The sequence below is a fragment of the Orussus abietinus genome, unplaced genomic scaffold (assembly GCF_000612105.2).
Source record: "Orussus abietinus isolate OABI.00-Male unplaced genomic scaffold, Oabi_2.0 scaffold19, whole genome shotgun sequence".
Taxonomy (NCBI): domain Eukaryota; kingdom Metazoa; phylum Arthropoda; class Insecta; order Hymenoptera; family Orussidae; genus Orussus; species Orussus abietinus.
In genome coordinates this window covers 1,622,471-1,637,130 of record NW_019395981.1, presented here as the reverse complement: position 1 = coordinate 1,637,130, position 14,660 = coordinate 1,622,471, and the positions used below count along the sequence as shown (strand labels likewise).

General features: G+C 48.9%; 1 protein-coding gene across 4 annotated transcripts in view; it reads right to left on the bottom strand.

Moving 5' to 3' along the window:
- Positions 1-14,660, bottom strand: part of LOC105699806 (hemicentin-1) — a 112,399-nt gene that overhangs the window by 36,416 nt on the left and 61,323 nt on the right. For all 4 annotated transcript variants that reach the window (XM_023433853.1, XM_023433854.1, XM_012425125.2 and 1 more), the window contains exons 4-8: positions 11,633-11,803; positions 7,136-7,297; positions 3,191-3,375; positions 1,152-1,302; positions 486-597 (exon numbers count right to left, since the gene is read on the bottom strand). In XM_023433853.1, the coding sequence (XP_023289621.1) occupies positions 486-597; positions 1,152-1,302; positions 3,191-3,375; positions 7,136-7,297; positions 11,633-11,803 (781 nt within the window). The remainder of the gene's footprint in view (positions 1-485; positions 598-1,151; positions 1,303-3,190; positions 3,376-7,135; positions 7,298-11,632; positions 11,804-14,660) is intronic.

Genomic DNA, 14,660 nt, shown 5'->3' with positions numbered 1-14,660 from the left:
ATTAACGCTTTTTGAAAAGGAGTCACGAATGTATCGTCAATTTGCATTCCGGATGTATGCAGGATTATAAATTGCTGGCGACGTTTCAAGGGTTAGTCTAACGATCGCCTTGCACGTGGGATTTGAGCATCGCGAGATAGACGCGTAAAGGTACGATTTGGGTAAATGTTACGAAAACGTTACGTGTACGTTATACCCCGTCAATATTCGATGATATATACCCGAAACGTGAAATGTTACGGAGATTACTCGGTCCGTGCACTCTGCGTTTACTATTCATGTTACGTACTAGAGAACTGTGTTACGTGTAGATGGCTCCGCTACTTCGAAACGAGATTAACATGCGATATCCCCACAAAATAGCAACAAGTATTCATCCCGATTTCGAGAGCGGAGCCACGTAGAAAAATGTATGAAAATTCTGATTTTCCAGAGAAAGGATTCATTTTAATTGGGGAATCCATCAGGAGAATATCTGGGCTTACCATTTGACGGAGTTCAACGTCGCCGGGTTCGCTTCGTAGTCGCAAAACATTAAAAAATTATCGGTTTCGTTCACCGTAATGTTGTCAGGCTTCATCCTCACTATCGGTACATCTGCAACCAGAGAGACAGTAATTACACCGTAATTTCGTCCGTTTCGGTAGATGGGGACAATCGGTCGTCCCTGCGTTTAACGAATCGGTGGGTTGGCGAGTAACGAGGCTTCCAGAGTCATCCATTTCCGACATTGCCTACTTCGTTACTCGCGGTATTGACTATTCTGCAGGAAATGAAAGCTTTTAGGTCGTAATCAGACGTAAGTCAGAGGGATGAAAATAAATCGGATCTCATATCCTTTGCCATTAATGGCGCGGCCGACGTTTACAAAGATCCATGAGTTGCATCAGCGGATTAAGGCATTAACTCTTCACCGGACTCGTTACTCCTCGGGTGATGTATAATTGAGCAGGGTCATTCCTAATTACACGTGAAAAATAAGAAGAGCGGTTTCCTTCATTCTTGGCAGATTTTTCGAGGAAAGGAAGGTCAGGCCACCGATGCCTTCGTTATCCCCGAAAAACGGCTCGTTTTTCTTTTCGCTTTGTAAGTGGAAAGCTTTCGTTAAATCGGTAGAACTGTCGTGGAATTTACGTAATCGCTGTACTTACACCAAACTTCAATCGCTTGCGCCACTTTCATGGGCTTGATGCCCTCTTCGCGAGTGACGGTGTTTTCGGCGTGGCAGCTGAAAGTCTTTCCATTGTCAAATTCTTTCGCGGTGAATGCAAGACGGCTGTCAGTTTTGTACGTCCCGTCGCTCTGCAAGTACAAAGAACGAGACCCTTCGAGATGCTTGCAACAATACGCGGGAGCGACGTAAATGTCGCGTTACGTAGAAGCGTCGGAGGAGTGCAATGAATCCCTTCGATAATTGTCAATTAACGAGACGGCGCGATTAGTGGGACGTGTAATGGATTACAGAAATTGGATGCGGTGGTACAAGCTTCGCGCAACGAAATTCCATCTAATTTGTCCATCCACCAAAGACGGAGTTCTCTACTTTAGAAGAGCGACCCACGAGGTAGTGATCTTTTCGACCGTCGGGCTAATTTCCAATTCATGCTTTGATCAGCCCTGGGTCACTCCACACTTTTGGAAATAAGGTTTGAAGTAACTGCCAGCGAGTGAATGGGAATTTTCGAATTTCATCGTCCTTAATTCCTTGTTGAATAAACTTCCTCATTTCTGGGGAGGTCTTTCCGTTCGGTTAAAGTCTTTTTGGGATTGTTAAGAATTCGAACGCTGCCCCGTTAAATGGATCCGCATTAGGGCTGGCCGCTAAAATAAAATTGAAGTTAGAAGGCCATTCATAATCAGGGTTTCAAGACCCGGGAATTAAAAAGACGGAGGGACGGGAAGCGGGAAGGAGGCAAGCGCGAAAAGTTCCAAACCTGGAAACCTGACCGTGAATTATTCTTTAAATCTGTTTGTAAAACGTTTCCATTACGAATGAGCTCAAACTTGAGCTCGTAAATTGTAAGGATGAAATACAGAGATACCGGGGTCGAGTCATGGGCTTAAAATCTCGCCCCTGGGTTGCCGGTTAAACGCAACATATCGGATTTTCTTCTCGTTGACCCCTGGATTGTTGAAGTTTCATACAGAAACTTGCGATATACCCTTGGGGATGTACCTCGCCTTCGATCCCGGGGCCTTCCTTCCCGCTATCCGATCTGAACTTTGCAACCTTTCTCCGTATCCTCTTTCATCTCTTTTACCTCGTTTCGTTGACGGACAATGCCAGGATACGCCGGGGTGTTAGCAGGTCGCCTTCGATTTTCTCGACCTTCCCAACATTTTTCTATATAATTGCCCGACCATTGTTACGCGAGATCACAATACCGACGGAATCCGCTTGGCTTTTAATCGACGCCGTTGTCATTCGAAGTTTATGCAAACTTTAGTTTCTTTCCTCTCCAATGGGTTTGGGTCCGATCTTTCGAGACGCGAGAATTTTCCCTGCATTTCGGAAAGTCTGAACGATAATGGCGGATAGGGAGAGCTCGATATCTATGATAGCAAACCAGGTTCGAGTTCCTTAATCAAACGTTCGCGAGTCATCACTGTTGGTTACGGCGAAGTGAACCCGGGATCGAGATGGCTCCCTAAAGTTTTCATTCTTCGTTGCACGAGGCGGTATAACTGCTGGCAAGCAGAACGCTGCCCGTTATAATTAGTTGGTAATAGGTAAATTCTCTCCATTACCTGGCAGAATATTCTGCAGGTAGGCCGTTGCGTCGGCCGCCACGTAATCAGACACTTAGCAAACAAAGCTAATTATGCACCCGGGATTGCAAACGGCTAATACCAGGAATACAATCCCGTAATCGAAATGATGCGGCTTCGCAAACAAACTTAATAAAGCACCCGACGATTAGTCAACTCGCTTCTGTCGACTCGATGGAAGCCCATGGACCATCGACCATCGACACAGCGAACACAAAGCTGGGTTTTTTCACCCCAAAATTAATTCACTCGATTTTGATTCGGAGTGCGACCACGGTTTCAATAAGTCTCTTCGAATCGATTCCGCACCAGGATCCGTTAATTCCGCATGGACTGTCCTTTATACGAAGGATTCGAGATCGAACTGTTAATCAAAAGGGTTGTGGTCGACGATTCAGATCGAACGCGCGTCAAGACTTACTTCGTTAGTGATTTCGGTCTCGAACATCTTAAATCGCGTCCTGTCTTCTCCCAAGGGCGTTGTTCCGTTGTACCAAGTGACATTGGCCGCTGGTCTCGCTCCGTTTACAACGCACTGCAAGAGGATGTTCGTCTCCTGGACCGCGTGTCCCGCAAAGCCGGTCAAGTTCATCTTCGATGGTCGAACTGAAACCAAAAAACGAGAGAATCCGCTAGGTCGCTTTCGTGGGAAACCCGAACACCGCGGTTATCCTGCGGTTTTTCTCCGCCCTCGTCCTTAGCCCTCTACAGGAAGTCGAGAACGAGTTTCGGAGTATTCTTGGCGCTCGTTCCAAGAGATGCAACAGAGGGTTTCAAGTAAATCTGATAATTTCTCCTTTCCCTTCAGACCAGTTCCTGTTTTCGAGTCAGAGAGCTCACATCGTCCCGATCCTCCCATAGGGAATCAGGAATCAGTTTCGAAACACGAGTCGTCGTAGTCGAATTTCGGGAACGGCGTGTTCGCTAAGCTACTTCATTCGTGGGCTTAATTGACCGCGTCCGAAACAGGCGGAATAAATCTCCTAGCATCCTACAAAGGCGGATTATTTGCTATGTATCTTGATGCATTTCGGCTTATTGTAGTCGTATTCGCGAGGGTGTAGGTTTCAGCCGGTCAGATTGAGAGGACGCGGGGTTTGGCTCAGTTGGAGCTACACTTCATTCGGCCGACTTCAGAGGACAAGCCGCGAGGATTTAGACTTTCGTCGAATTTGAAATTCTGCCCTCGGCAGGCGAAATCCTAGCCCGCGAGGTTGTCGAGACCCTCGCCGTTCACGTACATGAGGGCTTAGTAGGGACGCATGTTTCCATGCTCCGAACCCTCTGCTTACAATAATCACCCTCTGGAAATCCGGAATTTATGCAGGAATTTAAACGCCCATAACGCCACTTTGAACCTCGCCAAGGATTCGTCGAGTTTCTTTGCCAACGTCCCAAGGAACTGGCGAAGAAGTATGGTCGAAGTAGAAGAGAATGACAAAATGAGGATTTATTAATAGGGCAGGGCATTACGCCTCCTCGATGGACTCCATGAACGGCGGGTAGGGAGGCTGTGCGATAAAAATTTCAAAGATTCTACAAAATCCGGGGCGTTCGTTGATGGAAAACGTAACGAGGGCTGATTTAGTAATCCGATCGCATGGGAGAACGGAACGTCTCCTCCAGGTCCTGGAAAACGCCTCTTGGTTCAATGCCACCTTTAACTCGGTTACGGTACGTTCTCAGCTCGGTTACGATAGCGGTGGGGTGGGGAAACTTGCCAAAACTAGAGTTTAAACCGAGGAAAGAGGCAAAATCCATCCGAGGAGAGCGAGAAAAGCTTTCTTGAAGGAGTTGCAGGGATTCGTACAAGTTAAATTCATTACTTTCCCTTCGGGGAGTGGAGACACAAATCCTGCCTCTCGGGGGAACGATGACTTCTCCCTGGCGGAAAAAGCGTCCGTCTTGCCGGGAAGAGAGATGGAATTCGCCGATTTAAGGGGATACTTTTAATTCCCCAGGAACCCGACGAAAGAAGAAGGGTCGAAACATGGCGGAGCCACCGTTTGCAAAGAGCGGGAAGAACCTGCTCGAGAAAAAGTTGACTTAATAACGAAAGCACAGGTTGGACGTCGCATTCCTGGGGTCCCCTTCGCTAGATAATACCTTTAACCCGATTACGTTCTGTGCCCCGCACTCACATTGTCGTCACGTTCTACCCCTTTCGAGTCCCCTTGAAGCGAAGGCCATCAACGGGAAAAGCGATTCTCAAAGTTTTGCCAGAACGGCCCGAGGGGAGAGGGAAAGACGGTCTCGTCGTTAATGCGCGATAATTTCCCGCTGAAAAATGCCGGGAGGATTTTCGAGTTTCAGAGGTCCGAGGACCGCTTTCGCAAAAGTGGAGGCGTCCGAAAAAGAGGCATCGCAAATGCGAGCTGGAAAGAGAGCGGAAAGTGGGACTTTGGAAATTGTCCCGGGTCGATCCCGTCGTTCGCAAATGGCGGTGGATTTCAAAGCTCCCGAATGATCGAGACGCTCAAAGCGGCGGTCTGCACTTTGCGGGGGATAATGAAAACACGGAGGAGCGATCGAGGCGAGAGAAGGACTCCGAAGCCACTTTGAGCCAATGGTCCGGTTCTTTTAACCCGGTTAGGGCTCGCTTCTTCTGTGGATTTTAGCGGTGCGAGAGGATCGACTCTCTTCCGGGTCCTTCTCAACCAGTTCGACGACGCGTTGGAAAAAGGGATCATGTCGGCGACGAAAAGTCGGCCGACGAGCCCGAGGAATCTAATATCGGGAAATTGCATTTGCCTTCGATCGACTCGACTTGACCGACCTCCTTCAAATCCTATGCTAAAATATGACAAAAGATCGAGCCTCGCGCAGACGGCGAATGGTTCTCGAGAAATATGCTGATGTATTCTTACTCCCGGCCAACCTTGTTGTCCTCCCTCGTTCTCGTCGAAAGTCCGTCGACTCGGTCGTGGCAAGCAAATTTCAGAGGCCTTTCATCCGCCGAGAAACGTACTCGGCATGGGCCAAGAGAGGAAAAGGTTCAACGGAGCTTCGGGGAAAAAAGGACGCGACGTTTTCCTTCGCCTTGCGGCCAGGGGGGTCGTTTGCTTTAATGGGCGAATTTTCATACAAGTCTCAAAGTCTCAGCTTCGCGAGATTGACGCAGTCTATACGTTACGGGAGCAAGGAGCTCTCGACGTGTTTCTTTGGCTTCGAGCTGTCTACGGGGCTCGGAAAGATCGCCATGTTCATGGGGAATGAAATATTAAACGGACCGGTCGTCTACGCGCCGGTATTCTCTTTCCTCGACTAAAGGCCAATTAGCGAGGTACATTTACGGGGAATTTCATGTAATTCGAACAAAAGACTGCGCTATGAACCACTTTCTTTGTACCTTATACCGCGTCGGAGCCAAACGGTGTTACCGGCCTGTTTAAACTTCAACGAGGTAATACGTTCCGACGTGATTATCTTTTTACGGTGATAATAAGTTCAACGAGTATGGGTGTTCCCCGGTTTATCGAGGACGAGGCACGAAGGCGTCTTTCTCGCCGCTTATTAACCGGAGTGCGAGAGTGCCAGCTGCGTTTTTCGAAAAGGGGGACAAAAAGTCGCGATATATCGTTATTGTGGATTAGGTGCCCGCGAGGATAATTGCATGGGACGTCTGCCAAGTCCCTGGCACCGTGCTTCCTCCTGTTCTTTGAAACCCCGTAAAAGTCTCGCGATAAAAAGTTAAAGGAAAAATGTAAAAATTATGCAATAAAGTGGGGGTATGTCTGAAATTTTTTGTCCCTGAATTTCCGGGCCGACTTTCGATCAGGAATTGAGAATCTCGGAAGTAATCGCGATGAAAATTCTATGCAAAATGGGTGTAACGATTGGACGAAGATCCACTCGGTGGACAGGGAATCCTCGTTAAGCCTTGGAAAATCGCGCACAGACCGGCTTACTTCCTTGTGGTATTCATAGCCGGATAAGAGGTTCGGGACACCGCAAACTCGGGGAGTAGAGATAAAATCAAACCGTTTGCTCACGGTATCGATATCCGCAGAAAGGATTTGCGGCTCTGCAAACAGTCGCGGAAGCGATATCGAGACCGCCGGTAAGGTCCCTTAACTAAACGACAGGTAACTTGGACTCGCAAAGTGGAATCGTAGGTGATCCACGTAATGCGGATGCGACCCTCTATCGATTTCCCATCCTACTTCGAAACGTCTTCGACTACACACCCTCGACCAGTTCTCGTTTCGACAAAAAGTTCCCTGCAAGTCAAACAACGGGCAGAAAATTACTATCGGCATTAAATCGCCTTCTCTAGGACTTTTACGGTTTAAAGAGAGAAAGCGAACCTCGACCTCGTCGAGGGACGAGACAATCGACGTGCTCGATTCGACTTCTATGTTCTCACCGTTTACGTCGAGGTGGATGTCGATGGTCAGGGGCTCGCGAAGAGCCGGACTTCCGACTCTACAGGTGAAAGTAGCACCTAATTCGTCTCGCGTGATCTGCATCTCCAGTCTGCTGCTTCCGGTTCCAATCCCATTGTCGTTTATTTCTAGTCTGCTAGTGGCTGGAACAGAAAAGAAATTCATTCAATTTATTTCCCGCGTCTTCTGCGCTGCAGATCTTGAAAAGGTGGAATGGGCTAGACGAGTGCACCAGAAATCATGATATCGGTTCATTGATTTTATTACGATTCGCCGAGTTTTCAGCCAAAACGCGGTCCCTACGTTTCTTCGACTTCCCTTTTCCTGCTTATGCGTAGAAAATATTTCTTTTTTATCCTTATCGCTTTACCCAGAAACTAAGTAGCCGCAATGCAACGCCCTCGAGTGGAGTTCCACGTTCGAGCAGCGCCGATCCGAGATCTCCTCTTTTGACACCCTCGTTCTCGCCGGTAATTCCATTGCTCGTAACGACGCCGCGACAGCTCGTATTTGGATTCCCAGCACTGGCGCAAATGACTTTCCGCATTCGCAAAGCGCAGTCTCGCGACGATAATCGGAGTTGCGACTCCGCTAGAGTAAAAGTAATTAAAAGTCCGCGACGCGAAGCTCTTGTTTCGCGGATTCCTTTTCTTTTTTTCTCTCCCTCTCTCTCGAGGCCACAGATCCGCCGACTAATTCTCAACTATCCCACGATTTGGGGAAATCGTTGTCTCGTGAGAGGAAAAGCTCGAGCGGGTGTCACCCTGTCGTTCATCCCACCCGTGGTAATAAGAGTAATTAGAAGAGCAACGTCGGCTTTTTATTCGGCGAACTTTCTAGCGCGACCTCGTCGAGGGCTTTACAATTTCCGCTCGTTTGCCAGGAACGTCGATGTCGGATGACGCTGCGAGTTCCTGGCAAGGATCTTTTACCCGGTGGTCGTCCTGGCCCGACGTCGCTCGGGAAACCGTCGAAGATCTCGCGAACGTGCCCGGTGATGGTTCCGATTTCCGCCTCGGTTTCGGGGAAAAACGCCGATGCCGCTGGTAGCAATATTCGTTCTACTCTGGAGAGCACAAAGGAGTTCTCAGGCTGGGGAGCGAGAAAGGAGTGCGGAGATTGGCAAACGGCAAATATGTGCGTCCCGGCAAATACGCGTCGTCGTTATTGGTCAGTCGTTTCTCCACGACTACGTGCACTCCACCGGTCGAACTTTCCTTTGGAATAAGAAACCGAGGGCTAGACGTTTACGCGACTGCCGGGCCCGACTCGCCACGACAAATCAGCCAGAAGGAAACCCCATGCCGCGTTTCCGAAAGCACATTTCCCCGCGAATCCGTACCATTGCACTAACTAACGCACGGTTATAAATGCACGTAAACGAACCGTGAACTCTGCTACGAGTGGACCATTATTGCCCCTAAAAAGTCAGGGACGTGCCAAACTTTGCGTTTTCTTCAATAAAAAATTTACAGGAGCCGGGAGCTCCGATGAACAAATTCCGCGTGGGTGCTCCAAGTAAGAATTTCTAGCGATGAATAAATTTCTGAAACTTCGAGGCTCTTGAACTTTTTATTTTTGACACTTGTTGCTGCCTCGGTATATTCTTGTTTAATTTCTCACTGCTCGTTGGGGTTTTTTTAATTTTTTAGTCCGTATCGTATGTAGCGGTTTTGGATGTTATCAGGGTCGGATGGTATTAGGAATCGAGCCTCACGGTTCGGTGCAATCGGTGTTTCGAGTCTTGGACTACTCGTGACACCGAGATCTAGAAGACGAAAGACCGCATTACCACCGTACATCAAGGGGAAGTCTCCGGTGGACATTAAGTTGGGTCCTTGCGGCAAGATAACCCGGTGGACCGCGACGATCGAGAGGGCGGCGATTCGTCGCCGCCGAAGAGGTGGGTCGAAATCGGTCCGCATGGCTGGACATCGGTCCAGATCCCAGCATCTCTCCAATGGAGGGATCGGTCCCGATTTAGGAGCCTGGATTTTAAGGATCTATCTTCCGGACGCGAATCTTATTGCGAGGTCCAGGAGGTATTTAATAAAGCCCATGTCTCGGCTGTTTGCAGACGCGGCATCGACCCTGCTCGGCGTTGTTTATCGTGTCCGTCCCGAAGAAGTCGGGCGTCCAATTAGAGTTTGATCCGAGGACGAACGGGACGAATGGGACGAGCCCGAGAAATCCGCAGCGCGAGTTTATTATGAGGGCAATTTTAACTTTGCGCCCAAGGAGACGCTCCCTGAACCAACGGTGTCCTTTGATGTATGGAAGTAATACGGAGGGGTTTTCGGTTCGATTACTTTCTCTTCGGCGAGCGAAAAGACGCAAAAGACGCGATCCGAGCGCGTTCGATTTCTCGCAGGAATCCATGACAAGGGTTTCGGAGACCTCGATAAATCCGGCCGCAGCGACCGCAGATTAGAAACAGCGGAGACGTCGGCCAAAGGGGGATCCATCGCGGGTCTTACGGTGGGTACTCGAGAAATTTTTCCACGAGCTAGTCTGAAAGATGAAATATAATAGGGACGCAAAGTTTGGCGAGTCCATTTCGGTGATGGCGTCCGTCGCGTTGCGGCGGGAGTTTCAAACGTAGCCAATGGACTCTCCGGTGAATGGCCATTTTAATGCATTTCGAATGAGACGGGCGGGTAATACGCGTTTCGAGCAATCATTCATCGGTGTACTCGCCCTAATTTTACCGGACCCAAGTGCAACATAGTGTTCTTGTTACAATATTTGCCCCGGTATCGGTCGCGTCGCGCATTATGCGCCTCCGCGACTGAGCGCCGTTTTTAATATTCGAGACGAACGCGTACATCCAAAGGATCGGCAAACTCCACGTTGGCGCTGCCTTGTTCGGCCGTAATTACCGACCAATTATCGCGGAATCCTGTATGGATAATTAACTCACGTTTGCCACCGCGACGACTACCAAACAACGCGCGTAAAATGCCCGGCCAAGTCGGCGAAGCGTTCGTTGCAGCGCGTGGAGCCGCTGCAAACCGACTTAATCGATTCGGAATAGCGCTACATCTCGTTGAATTATTAACCCCGCAGTATTGAACTCGCGCGGGCCCAGATGATTGGTAATTTCTAATACGGAATAGTAAATCATTGCCCGCCGTAATGGAAATGACCAACCATCTGCGCCTAGCGAAATTCAATAACGCGAAATTGGCTATTCTGATATCGCGTTATCTCGCAATAGGTGCACACCGCGTTTGCACTCGTGTTGGCACTACGTTAGGGTAATTTCGTGAGAGATGTCCTTCCGCCAGACCGCAACGTTTAGGGAAGACCTCTCCTAATTGTCCCGGCTGCCCCTCGCGATAAACGCTGCCCTCTCGTTTCTTGGCAAACGAGGCTAAAAATGCGGAGGTGAAGTCGCTGCACCGAGTATGAATAAAAGGGAGAGACGGGCAAGTTAATTCCCTCCAGACGGGGAGGTTTACTTCGACATTCTGCAGTTTATCCGATCCCACCGAGAGGAGGCATGTCACGGTGCGACTAAACAAGGGAACCAACTGCCGCGAACTCGATCTATAACAGAGAGCAGTTCATCAGCTGGTCGATTTAAGTTTTCCCATTGCTCGGGCTAATGGAGTTTTAATTGTCGTTTTAATCATCGGTCCACGGAATAGAAAAAGCCTTCCGGTAAATTCATTAAGGATTTATTGGACCGGGCGATCCATCCATCGGGCGGTAATTAGATTGGCTGCTTGTCAACTTCTTTCATCTCCGCGCCTCTGGCGCGACAAATTAAGTCTTTCGGACCTCGAATCGCGGAATTCGAAGGAGCGTTAGGACCAAAGTATCACTCGAGAGGATTCTTTGCCTCGAAAAACACACCGTAGATCGTTTAATGGCACGTACAAGTGCTAGAAGAACGGGCTTCGTACCCCGCCACTCTCTGGGCACCGTGTGCAGTACACCGCTGGAAAGTACCCTAGTGCAGATTGCCAGGTTTAACGTCTCCTTCGGTTTTTATGGGATCACATTGGCGGAATTGTTTCCAAACATAAAACAAACGTTCCGGGAGGAATGAAGTTGCATGGAATACGTGTAACACGGTCGTTGCAGATTCCCTGCAAAATGTTCTTTGCGTATTTACCCTGGGACATTACCATTTGGCCAGCCTGGCTATATGCATAGTTAGCTGAAGCAGCAGTTACCGTTATGCTCCGCGTAATGCGATTGCAGTTTACATTCAAACAGTTGCATTTAGTAATCCCGCACCTTGTCGATTGTCCTCAAGTAATTACTTTCGAGGGACGTGTCGCGTTTCATTCTCTCGGACCGTTTCGTGCTCTCAAGGTTCGCATTCGGATGCACCCCGAACAAGTTGCATGGTTTTCACTGGTGATCGTTTGAAAATCTACGCCGAATGGATTTATCTGGCGTGGAATATAAAGTGGAACTTTAAAGCGTGGGACCTTTTAATTCCAAGTTACCCTTTGCAAATTGCCTACCTTCTAAGCTCCTGTTGCCACTGTACCATTCGACGACTGGGACGGGTTTTCCTTCTCCACTCTCGCAGTTCAATGAAATTTCGGTTCCTTCGTTGATCGGGCCCAGGGTCGTGCCGGAACTCAGAATTGCATTCGTCTCCTCGTCCGTCACTCGTACAAAGCTTGGTTGCACTGTAACAGATGTAATCCTCAATTAATTGACATAAAATGGGAGAGTAATTCATTTTTTGTCCTCGATTTAACGCCGTACTATAATTCGCTAGTCCGATAGAAAAGAAGATGCCTCCGTTTAGAAGAGATACGTTTGTCAAGAATCCGGAGGAAAATGCAGTTGCGGGTTTGGCCAGCTATGCGAAGTAGCGACTGTGCAGAGATCCTTTCAAATACGAGCACTTGCACCGGGGACTGAATTACGCAACTCCGGACGCACTTTTGACCACCTTTCGGCAACGAAACGAATCGCCATTTGCAGGCCAGGGTGTGTCTGACAAATTATTACGAAATATCACAAAGCCCGTTTCTTGGTGCGCGGAAAAACACATTTTTTCGTTGACCCACTTCTCTCTTTAGCCGGTATCTCGCAGGACGGGTTACGGTTTTTCGTTGTTAAATTAATACAAAGGAAACAGCGATCGAGAAATCGTCGAAGTTACTCTCGGCGGAAGCTGCAGGTTTACTCGAGCCTTCGGGTTTAGCCCGAAATTTCGATATTTCGGTGTTACGGTATTTCGTGGGCGTTGCCCAAAAGTATTGGTAGACCGCGATAGGTATACGAGACCGATTAAGCCCGCGGTGCGCAGGCTTTATGGATTATCGAGACGTATAGTGCATAACCTCCATGGCGTGCCGAGGATCAAGGTATCAGACATTCAAAGTACCGAGACGCGGGGTGAAAAATGATCTTCCTAAGGCAGCTTCGGTCACGTTTATCCCCTGTAACCTGCCCTGAAAATACAGCTTCCCCGTGCAATCGGGCGCGACTTTTCAGTTTCCCAGCTCGTATCGGTAGATTCTTTTCGCACACACTTGGCTCCAGTTACGGGTCATCTTTTATGTCCGGCTTAATCTTCCAGACCCACCGCTAGGGAACTTAGCCCCGACCTAACCGGCGCAAACGACCTTCCGAAACACACTTATTAGATATCGGATTTTCGTCATCCGCCGAGGAAATCTGCCAGTGACAACTTTCTTAATTCCGCCAACTTTCCACTCGATCATCCTCCCAATCGGTCCATTCACCTACGTCCATCGCGTGCGCTCTTCTCTTTAGGGATCACGCTACAATCTCGAGATCTCTTTCGAAGGTCTGGGAAGGGCACGAGCCACGGAAAAGAAAACCGAGGAAGCTCTCGTCCGACTGTCGAAAATTGGCCATCGATCGCAATCCCAGTCGATCGAAGGTCCTCGGGCCAGACGAGAGCTTTCCTTTCCAGGGTGGATCGGTTTCGATGTCGGGCCGACAAAAAAAAAAACTCGATCGGCCTGTCCGCAATTGCGAGCTCCCTTTGGCGAAACTCGCATTGTCTGAGTCCAATTGATTTGCGGGATTTTGGCCCTGTAGCTTCACCATCCGGAATGTTCAGCAGTCCCTCCACGCATTGGGACTCACCAATGGTTTTCCGGTATTGAACGAGATATTCTCCTATATTGCTCCCAATGCGTACGTTGTAACACGGTTTATACCGTAGCACCGTGCAACTAAAGTGCGATATTCCGAAGGAAACCCTCGAAACTTGCCAATCGCCGGCGAGAGTCGAGAGTTCTCTCGCATCGGGGACCGGAACCTCGCGCCGCCATTTTCGAACGGCCAAGCGAACGTCCATTGAAGTTCTTCTGTGATTTTAAATCTCATTTTATGGGATACAAAACGACTTAAGAGAATGACGAGTGCCTTATTTCGATTATCTACACCGACGAGCCGCTTTCAGCGGCGAGAATCGATTGCCTTCATTTAAATCAGGCGAAACGGAGCATGAATTGTTTTCCATGGGGATTTTCATTTCGCCGATTGAAGAAACGAGAGGATTGCTACATCGAGGGATTAAAATGCCGGTATATGGTTTCCAGTGCAACCTCGTTCCGGCCAACTGACCATTTCGTTCTTTGAAAAGGAGGTCCTTTCCCACGGACGGGTCCTTCACTTTTCGTTCGAGCCGAGAGATTGGCAAAATTTTCGGATCAATCGGACGCTCGGTACTCTTCGACGAGCGGGAAGTTCACATAGAAATCGAATCACGTAAATTACCTAAATATTCATCGTCGCGAGCTCGGCTCGGAATATAAACGCTCGCCCCTCGGTGCATCCGAGCAAGGGCGAGTTATTAATTTCGTAAGGACGAGAATAGATTACTTCTCGGAAACAAATAAATGGCCCCTACCTTTCCTCCCTCTCCCGTCAAACGCAGGATTTAACAAAAGCGTACCCACGGGATGTTGGAAGCGCATTTCCGCGTTATAAATTCAACGTTCGACGGGGAAGAGGCGCCGACAATTTTGATCGCAAATACGGAGAAGCGGAAGAGTAACGATCCAGGTGGAATTTCGAGTCGGGAGATAGAAAAAAGGATGCCTCTGTCGAGGCCGAATTTGCCGCGACTAATACGTGGCTTCGACACCTTCACCTTTCCTGCCGAAGCGTTGAACGACCAACTTTTTGGCCCCGCACTTTTCGAATCCAATTTGTCCAATTGACAACCACGCTGTCAAATGTAACGCCAAAAATTGTCCCGCCAGCACTGGAGGACTTTGGACATTTCGCAGAAGTTAATTACAACTTTTCCTGATCAAACATGCGCGTGCTCTGGAATGGCGGGATGTATCGCGAGTAGGCTCACTTTTTCGACTCCGTGTCACCTGGCCGGGTTTTTCTCTTTAATGGGACAGGTATCGTAGCATGTGCACAGCGTGTTTCGGTCGAATTCACCTGGCCGTATAGTGTTCATACATGCTCCCGGATTATACGGCGTATCGTGCGCAACCTTGCCAAGTAATAACTTTCCATCCTTCATTTTCCCGATGCCGAACCAAA